This window comes from Solanum stenotomum, chromosome 8 (genome assembly GCF_019186545.1).
Source record: "Solanum stenotomum isolate F172 chromosome 8, ASM1918654v1, whole genome shotgun sequence".
Lineage (NCBI taxonomy): Eukaryota > Viridiplantae > Streptophyta > Magnoliopsida > Solanales > Solanaceae > Solanum > Solanum stenotomum.
Genome location: NC_064289.1, coordinates 21,096,014 through 21,106,489, shown reverse-complemented (window position 1 = coordinate 21,106,489; position 10,476 = coordinate 21,096,014). Strand labels below are relative to the sequence as shown.

The window sequence follows — 10,476 nt, the reverse complement described above, 5'->3', positions numbered from 1 at the left end:
CTGAGAACTTTGTTAGATTCGGGGGATGATGTTAGGCCTAGGTGAGGACTTGGATGTTTTTTGAGAGGTGTCGAGGTTATTTTATCCTTTTAGGTGTTAGTTATTTTCTTGTGGTTTTCACGGATGTTGTGTCAAGGAGATCTCAAATTCATATTTTGACGGTTCCATTAATTTTGGAACGTTGAATATAATCAATTTGCATATATCGTTTATGTGCACAGGATTTGGAATGAGTGTCGATGGTCCTTTCGATGATTTTTGTGTTAGTTGATGTTTCTGGGGAAGCAATCTCCACTCTTGCGGAGGGCCTTCACGATTGTGATCTCCGCTTTAGCAAAGATTGTCTTACAATAGTGAGACAGACCTTTTGGGAGGGGTTCGCTTTAGCGCACCAGGGTTCGCTTTAGCGCACCAGGGCTTGCTTTAGCGCACCATGGCTCGCTTTAGCTAAGGCTGCTTAAGCGGAGCCTGGTTCGCAAAGCAAGGCCCCCAATTTTATTGGGGTTCACTTAAGAGAACCTATGGTCGCTTAAGCATTATCTGAGATGGTTTTTGACCTGCAAATTTTGGGGTTTAATCCCCAATTTTTAATTTTGAGCTTAGAGAACCCTTGGTAGTGATTTTTCAAAGGATTTCTTGTGCTAAATTATTTGCATAAGCTTTCATGATCCTAAAACTTCATTTTTCCTATGGTTATTTATGTATTCTTACATCAAATTTTGGGATTTTGATTAATAAATTACAAGATTTTTCAAGAACTCAAGTTCTTAGCTAAAGTGGAGATTGTGAACTGATTTTGAGTCTTTTTTCACAATGATTTTCACCAATGAGTTCCTAAAGCCTTCAGTAATGATTTCAAGTATTAAATTTTGGATTCAAACCTTCTTTTTGAAATTGGGGTTTGAGTTGATTGACCCTTTTTACAAGGAAATCGATGTGGGTATGGTTGTTTCTGGAAATTTATTGTGAATACTTGCTTGTATATAGATTGTGTGGCTTCAGATGCAAGTTGGAAGAGGAAGACTCAACTCTTGGAGTGATTAATTGTAATATTTAAAGCAAGTGATCTCCCACTTTTAATATATACTAGTTTCACGGCACGTGCGTTGCACGTGTATATCGTATATATAGTATACGATGTTGTAAAGTTGAATTAATATTACTAAATTAAAGTTTTATAGAAAATAATTGTAATTTAAAATAAATGATTAATACATATTGCCATAGAGTTACTTGTATTTTGAGATCAAAATGACCAGATATTATTGAAACATTTCAAAATACATTCAAAGTTTAAAAATGGGGAGAAAATAACATTTCTGTAGTAGTATTATTATTTACTTCAATCAATTTTGTAAACAAATTTAACCAACAAAATTTAAAAAAAAATATCAATACAAAAAATGTCACCAATAGTGTTTCCTCTTGAAGTTATGAACATAAATGATGGACACCATTTAAATATAATTTTTCTCTTAAATATTCATACTTGAATTTCGTATGTCCATGACAGTAATAAGGATTACCATAAATATTTCAATATTTTATCTTTATACGTTATCTATCTTTTACCAATTAATATTTGAGTAAGACTATCATAGAGATGTCATTCTACAAAAAAAAAAGGTGCTTTATTGTTATAACGAATGATGGTTAAATTGAGGTTTGAGTGTATGTCAAATATTTAACTTGACAAATTCTTTGGTGTAGATATACATATATATTTCAGTAACATCATTTAATTTTAATATATGAACAACATCACCTTATGTGAAAAATATTTCATTTCTTTAAGTTTCTACCTTATCTTTGTAGAATTGCAGACTTCTCCTTTTCCTGCCGCATACATATCATATAGTTGTTGTCTAATGAAAGTATCTAGTATCTTGTAGAAGTTGTATCGTGATATAATATATTAAAATTTTTCAATAATAAAAATTAATAGATGACTAAAATTTAAAGTATTGTTTATAGAATCTTTAATTATTGATTAAAGATTATTTTATGATCAATCATTATTTTCTTATCAATTTTTATATAGCTAACAAGGAGTGTATCTTGTGACATAAATTTTTATCAAATTAAAATGAAGACAAAATAATAGGGAAAAAAATATGCAAAGATACATAGCCAATGAAGAAGGAAGACGAAAATATATGATCATGTTACATTTACTATGGTGTTCCATTAGATTAAAATCTCTTGTCACCAACACTTTACTTTCTTCGTTCATTTTTACTTACTTATCTATTAAAAAATAAATATTATCATATTATAAGTAAAAATGAAAATCTATTTTTGAAATAGTGGATTTAACATCAAAACTAATGATTCAATGGACTGTGTTGATGCCCGTTGTTTTAGCAAAATCAGAAAGAAACTGCTTCATTTGAGGGTAAAAGAATAAAAATTAAAAATTAAAAAAGAAATATCTTACCCAAATCATGTGAATTTTGGCATATTTGTTTATTATTATTGTCTTTCCCATAACTTTTCGTCACTGTTAACTCATGTAAATCGTAACAAAAAATACGAGTGTGAATTTATGAATGATTTGCTACAATTTGTTCACCAACTCTTTCTTATGTGGTTCCTCAAATTTCGTTGAATATTGAACTTAATCAACTATTGCAAATAACCCTGAGATTTTTTAAGAAGAAGAAGAGTAGAAAACTTTTAAAAATCATAGTTTAAAAGTGAGAGGAAACCCCCTATTTAGAGCTAACAAATAGTAGTATGAATAGGTGCTAACTGTTCCTTATCAGAAAAGTTACAACCTTCCGTAAAAGTCACAGCTCATTGAAAAAATCACAACCTTTTGCAAAAGTCAAAACTCATCTGAATAGGCACAACCCTTCGAAAAAGTCACAACCCATTGAAAAAATCACAACTCATCGAAAATGTCAAAACCCATAAAAAAAGTCGCAACCCTTTGGAAAAGTCACATCTCTTTTAGAAAATCACAACCCTTTAATATGAAAGGGTATCTACTTTTAATATAATGCAATAATACAAATAATAAAATAAATTGAGTATTTTTAATTGGGGGTATTATAGTAATTTAACATTCAGTTTAGGAGTTCATGCTTTTAAGGTAGTATAAGTATATATATATATATTGATGGTGATGTATGTCTAATAATTATCTTTACATTTAAACTTCAAAATTAGTGTTTTAATTAAAAACAAATATCTTTTCTCACAGAGTATGAGTTATGGTAAAACTCAAACTCTAACTCTTCCTCTTCCCTTGATTGGTCGAAATTTACTGAGAAGAAATACTCCTACAACTTATCAACGCACACAATAAATTCTTAGCCTTTGATTTTCTCACTCTCAAACTAATCCCCCATGAATCCACCATTTCTTCTCGCAAGGAGAGACAACTTTCACGCGCAGAGACAATGGGTATCGTTGTAAGCAGAGATTTCAAACACAATAAATTTATCAGATTCGACATTGACGATGGTACCTGTTGCATACCTTATATACTATGGATCAACCAAGAAACTTCGTGTCACTTCTCCCGTTGAATCTAGGCGTAGTGAGCAACACCGATGAATCAAAAGGTGAAGTAAAAATCGCCGCAGTGAGATGTCTTGACCAGCCACGAACGTAATCGGAAAGTTTCAATAAGCGAAGATTTACAGATGTATTTGACACATTTATTAATGTATCTGATATATTATTGAAATATGATTATATGTATCTAATTTTTATTCGTGTATCTTATTAAGTGTTATGTATCTAATGAATATATTGAAGATTTACGTATTATTGAAAATTTACACATATATTTAACACAATTTATTTTGTAATGTATGTATTCGGTTCTTGTGATATATATCTGGTCTTCTATCATTATATTAAATTCTCTTAATGAAAGTTCTGCCGTGCCGCCATGCGAAAGAGAAGGAACCCAGGTGGCATATTTGTATAATCCTGCCTTTAAATGCAGCTTTGCAGACGTTTTTTCTTTCAAATGTTGATCACATTACTTGTAGTTGTATATGAAGTAAAAAATATTAATTTAATTTCTCTGTGGCTTAATAAAATGGATAGATAATGTCTCACGGATTATAAATTGAGTGCATGCTTCTGTATAACTTTTGTTATAATTTCTCTTTATTCTTCTTTAGGGTAAATTATAAATTATTTAGAGTAAATTATAAAGGGAAAAGGATTAAAACTTAAAAGTACTCCTCAACTTTGATTTATTAGTTGACTTTATTTTTATTGTGAAAATAAAATTGTTCTCACCCTGTCGTTACTATACTTAATATACGTGCCCCTCTGTGGACAGAAATCTCCAAATCAATCAAAATTAATTTGAATTCTTTTAAATGACACATTCTCATTTTAAACCCATGCCCCGACCCCTCTAAGAACCTAACCCAAAAAACATCTAACCTATTTCCCTTGCTCATTCTCTCAAAGAACACTTCCCCTCCGGTTGTTGCCCCCTCCGATTGTATGCCACCGATAGTTCTTTTAATATTTTCCACCATCCCCTCCAATTGTTGTTCAAATATCTTCACCCACCCTCCAATAGTTTTTTTAATGTCACAAAATAGCTATCCGTCTCAAAGAAAATATAATATAATATATGTTATTTTCACGTATGTTCATTTCTATATATTAAATTTTCTTAATGAAAATTCTGAGTTTACCACCTGCCGCTATGTAAAAGAGAAGAGACCTAGGATGCAATGGTGGACCCAGAATTTTCACGAAGTGGGTTCAAAATATAAAATAAAATAAACAATGTTGCAAGCAGAGTCGAACTCAAGTTGGATGGACAAAAAGAATCCTCTTCTCCGCTAGGCAAAGCATCACATTTGTGCAAAATGGAGTAAAAAATGTAATATATAACGAAGTGGTTTCATATGAACCCACTTGACCAATTGCAGGTCCTCCCTTGGTGGTGGAGCCAGACATTTACGAAGGGTGTGCAAAATTTAAAGAAGCAACTAACAAAAAAATCTATTTAGCTCAATCTAACAACTTTATCATCGATCAAGAACAGCGTCAATAATTTTTGTTTTCCACCAAATACAATCCATATAATTTTTTATCTTCAGTTTTGATTGCTTTTAGTTATAAAAAAAACACGGTAAATTGTATAGACTGAAACAATAGATTTTTAATGGATGAGTCAAGATTTTTATTAACACATATCACACGTAACACTAATTTATCGATTTCTACTTTAATCTAAAGTTATTTATAGTGTTAATTACCGTGATACACATAAAAAATGACCTTATACCGGGAGAATGCAACTTTTAAAGTCTATTTTCTTTATTTAGACCTATTTGTCACAACTGTTTCTATTGTCCGAAAAAATCATGACTACTATATAAGCACATAATGCACATTCAACAATTTTATGGTTTATTTAATCAATTATTTAAGAAGCTAAAAGTACTTTGTTATAAAATAAACCTTGCACTATAGGAGTACTATTTTTTTTGTTTTTAATAATTAGATATTTAGAAGTAATTTTAGATTGAGGTGAAAACAATCTCTCATATATAAATAAGTTTTCATTTTAAGTGAATTCTTTATTTAGCTTCGCCTATAAGAGAAGGCAGAAAATTTTCTAGTCTCCCCATAAATTCATCAAATTTATAGAAAATGAAGGTATATGAATGGTGGGTACTCATATATATATATATATATATATATATATATATATATATATCTGTGATGTAACATGGCGGTTGCTTACATATTACATAATTGCATTGTGAAATAATAAAATCTATTGAAAATTGCTATTTAACTAACTATTGACCCATAATGTAAATATTTTAATAGTTTATAACAAATGAATAATAAGCTTTAGCTAATTTTTGTATATCTCATTCATAGGTTCTTCATCAAAATTTACCATCTTCCGAGAATAGAAGAACTATTATAAAACTAGTGTAATCAAAAATATTTTTTTAAAAATAATTGTGGATATAATCTCTATCGCAGCTAATATAAGAATAGTCAACAAAAGAAGAATTTTTGCTAGGAATCTGACTTATTTAAAAAATTAGGTTTGTTACGTTTACAGACTATTTAATTTACATAATTTTCCTTTGCTAGATTCAAATATAATAAAAATAGTGAAAACAAATTCAGATACTAGAAGTGAGTAATGGATGGCTAGTAATTCTTTTTTTTCCTGAAATGATTTAGTGTGAAAAGAAATTCATACCTACATTAAAAATATGTAATGGAGAGTTATTCATTCAACCTTTTTCCTAAAATGATTTTGTGAAAAATATTTTATCTATAATCTTTGAATCTCGTGTTAATAACATGAAGCTAAAAGTAATAATATGAAATAAAAAAGTAAAAAAATAAAGAAAATCTTTTCTCTATTTTCAAAGTGTATTTTAATATGTATAATTAGTTAATAATTAGTTAATAATTTGTTAATCAGACAATCATCGCCAATTTTGTTAACTTCAGGATGCCACTTGGCAACTTGTGATACTTCTACCCTTACTTAATATAGAAGATTTCCATTTTAAGTAAATTCATCATTGTGCTTGGGCGGATCTTTCTTTACAATACATTTTTTTGTCTTTCCTTAAATAGTGAGTACTACTTTTCCTTCTCTTTCAATTTTAGTAGAAACTCATTTTCTCTCTGGTGGAGTAACATATGGCGGATGCTTACCGGAAGGACACCAACGGTGGGCAGCAGGCAGTGGCATCGCCGGATCTTACCCCTCTCATCGTGGAAAGTCCTTTCAGCGAATGTGGTATCAAATCAACTCTCTGTCTGTTTAAAATCTTATCTAGAAAGGAGAGGCAATTTAAGATTTCAACATATTTTTTGCTCAGTAGGGTGAATCAGTAGAAATTAGGGTTTATTCATTTATTTTTTAGTTAAGAATTTAATTTTTATGACTCGTAGAAACTAGGGTTTATTCATATACTTTTTCACTCAAAAACTTAATTGTTATGACTTGTAGATACTAGGGTTTATTCAATCAGTCAAAAACTAAATTTTTTGGCTTGTCGAAAATAGAGTTTATTCATTTACTTTTTCAATTAAAAACTTAATTTTTAAGTTTTTTTGTTGTGGTTGGTGTAATATAGTTATGATAGGAATTGAGAATACTCATCAAGAATGTCTTGTGTACTCATCAAGAAAGTCTTTGGTATTACAGAAGTAAGTGGAGGAAATAAAAAAAAGTTGTAGTATATTTTTGTAGTCCCCGTGAATAGGGCAATGTGATTTTTTTTTCGGCTTAATATTAGAGCTATTTTTGTAGTTTTTATACATTAGATGAACCTTTTTGGTGTAAGGGCTTATTTAGTAATGGTGAATCTATAATATTCCATTGAGGTTAATAGTCAGTGTAAAACTAGCTAAAAAGAGGAGAGGATTCCATCACATTGTCACCTGGATGTTAGCAAGGGTTCCTGCATCATAAGCAATTGACATCGGCCCCCGATGTGCTGTAAGATAGCTAGGAAATAATTTCAACCATCATGGACAGATGGTGATAAAAGGCGATAGTCCAAGAGAGTTTGAATTTGGGGTAGGTAGTTTGAACTAGTGCTGAAGGGAGACGCGAAAAAAAACAACAAAGTCTTGCTTCACTTTGAGTGAAGCGAAGTGTTTGCTTCATCAAAGTGAAGCACACATTTTATAGAAAGAAAGACTAGCACACATTTTAAAGAAAGACTAAAATAGACCTTCCACAATGACGATATATATATAAGCAAATGTTCAATTTAAATGCTAATGTATGTATCACAAAATTCTTCACAATATAAGAAATATCAATATTAAAATATATACTTTAACAATTCTTCCTTGACAAGCAGCTATATTTCCTTCCTGATAATACATAGCTCTCTCATTCTAATACTTCAGTCTTATTACTTGCTGCATCACGGAAAAACAAAAGTTCTCTAGTACAAGATGAAAAATTATGTTACAACCAAGGGTGGATCTAGGGGGTTGCCAGGGTATTCAACTGAATCCTCACGACAAAAAATTGCACTAATATATTTAAGGTATTTTTTAATAGATATATATAGATTTTGAATCACCTAAACACAAGATTGAAGGTTGACTCATGGTTTAGGGGTTTAAAATTTATCTTGAGCTTTTAAGTTCAAATTTCATGCACTGAATTTTTATTTTCGAATTACTTTAGTGAAAATTCTGCATCCATCACTAATTACAACTCATGTATTTTCATGAGAATGACACTTGAAGTAGGTTAACAAGTTTAATTTATTGCACTAAATTTCAAGTAAAATAATTCAGTTATTATATAATATGATTTTAGTATGTAATTTATGTCAAACTATTATCTTCACTTATGAGTACAACTCAAGTTTAACAAAGTTAATTATCTACCTAAGTTAGATAGCAAAAATCTATTATTATTTTTATGCAGCATTACAGTAATTATGGAAAAAGTAATTAAAAATATGTATAAAAAAAAATCAAAAGAAAGAGATAAGTTTAAATCATGAAAAGTACTAAAAATGATTACTAAGTTCACAATCATATATATATGTATAGAAATATTTAGGAATTCTTTTAATACATATACAGAACCTTTTCCAAAAATGTTGTCCAATGATTCACCTAGTTTTTACTTGGGTAATTAACTTATTATCTTTTCTAAAATATCAGCTTGTCATGGTTATTTTAATAAGCTTTTTGTCCAATTTTAGTAAGAAAAGTAGATATATAAAATAAGGATAAGAAGTTTTATAATCTAACTAATATTGTGGCATTTTAGTACATTCAAAATATTTTTAACTTAATACCACAAGATTCAAAAGTCTTGTTTAGTCACTCGACAATCAAATTGAAATGGAGCGATCGAGTAACTAACCATACACATAGTGGGAGTTTTAAAAAAGAACTGAATCAACCGAGTAGCCACCCCTATTAATGAACAATAATGATGCATATCTAACTTCATTAGGATTGATGCGTAGTAGTTGTTGTATGTCAATAAAAAGTATGGAAGTTCAATGATATTATTGGCTAAGATTGTTTCAAGTTTCAGGTTTAGTTCATATTTGGTTATGCTTAATTTTACTGTTCTTTTCTTATTGTTTGTGCACAATTAATCATATTTGTTTATGCTGATTTTCCCCTTTTTAGAAGTTCCAAGTAGTCCTGAATATCCTGGCTATTATGATGGTGATGATGAAAGGGGAATGATGAGAAGCACAGCTTCTATTGAAGCATCCTATGAGCACTACCTTCGTACTGGGGTACTTAATTTTTATTTCCTTTTGAGGTTGGTTCCGTATATAATACTGTATAGGTCTAATATAGTGGTAAAATTTTCCAGCAAATTTTGTCCCATGAGTCCATTCATAGTGGAATTATGGGCATTGAGGATGTTGGAATGGTAGGTGGCAGACCAGAAGCTACCCTTCCTCCAAATGCTAGCAGTACATTGTATGTAGAGGGTTTGCCTGCGGACTGTACAAGAAGAGAGGTGGCACGTATCCTTTTCTTGTGTGGAAATTAGCTTATGGCCCATTCTAGTTTTTCCCTTTACTTCAGTTTTTGCAGATATATTCCGCCATTTTGGAGGTTACAAAGAAGTTAGGCTAGTACCAAAACCATCAATACATGTAAGAATACGTTGCACATCGTCTACTTAATTCAGTGTAGTGTTATTTTGGATTCACTGCTGTATCAACTAATTAATTATGCAGGCTGGAGCCAATACATTGATTCTTTGCTTTGTTGATTTTGTGAGTCCGCTTCATGCAGCTGCTGCAATGGATACCTTACAAGGTGAGCTTGACAGACACTCTCTTCTTTTTTGCTAGAATTTGACTCGTCATTTCATGCTGAACCTTTTCTGCTTGAAAGAAAATTGTCGGACAATATCACATGTTGCCGCTGGTGTGTGTACATCTATGAAAGAGAAATTTGTAGTAAAACTAAATCTTGCAGGTTATCAATTCGACCTTGATGAGCATGATTCAGGCAACTTAATGCTGGAATTTGCTCGCAATCCTGGTGCGAGGTCAGGTGGAGGGAATCGTGGAAAATGTTGAAACTATGTGTATTTACAGGTACAAATTACCTTTGGTACGCTTTACCCTTTTATTATTGATGACCATAACATATGGTACAAAGTTACTAAAAATTGTGGAACTATACTTGTGTGTAGGACTTGCCATGTTTGGAGAGCGACGTTATGCTGCGAGCGTGTTTCTCTGATCATGTACCTCTAATATTAACTATAGCTGCTGCTTAGCAGTTTGAAAAGTTGCTTGGCTGATCATGCCATGAATTGTTTAAATTTCTTTTTAAATTCGCTACAACTTATGATGAAGTAGACATTATCATCTTGTGCTCTGTTGATGAAAAAACTGGGAGGCTTTTAGTATCTGATTGCTGTCATTTAGATCTGGAGACTTTTTAATGTTAATCCTTGCTAGAAAATGTATGTGCTTTAATACCCATGGTTCATTTCTT

The 10,476-nt window shown here is 30.9% G+C and overlaps 1 protein-coding gene across 1 annotated transcript; it reads left to right on the top strand.

Annotated features, from left to right (window-relative positions):
• Positions 1 to 6,660: 6,660 nt before the first annotated feature.
• Positions 6,661 to 10,052, top strand: LOC125873597 (RNA-binding protein 1-like). The gene is made up of 6 exons (XM_049554495.1): positions 6,661 to 6,760; positions 9,139 to 9,251; positions 9,332 to 9,488; positions 9,559 to 9,620; positions 9,705 to 9,786; positions 9,949 to 10,052. Exons 1-6 carry the CDS (start codon positions 6,661 to 6,663, stop codon positions 10,050 to 10,052), a joined length of 618 nt encoding a protein of 205 aa, XP_049410452.1.
• Positions 10,053 to 10,476: the final 424 nt, after the last annotated feature.

What these genes read in the sequence shown, in the direction of transcription:
- LOC125873597 (XM_049554495.1), top strand. Translation starts at nt 6,661, where the DNA reads ATGGCGGATGCTTACCGGAAGGACACCAACGGTGGGCAGCAGGCAGTG. An exon ending in AAGTCCTTTCAGCGAATGTG is followed by an intron (nt 6,761 to 9,138) that starts GTATCAAATCAA and finishes TCCCCTTTTTAG; the next exon opens with AAGTTCCAAGTAGTCCTGAA. An exon ending in TGCAATGGATACCTTACAAG is followed by an intron (nt 9,787 to 9,948) that starts GTGAGCTTGACA and finishes TAAATCTTGCAG; the next exon opens with GTTATCAATTCGACCTTGAT.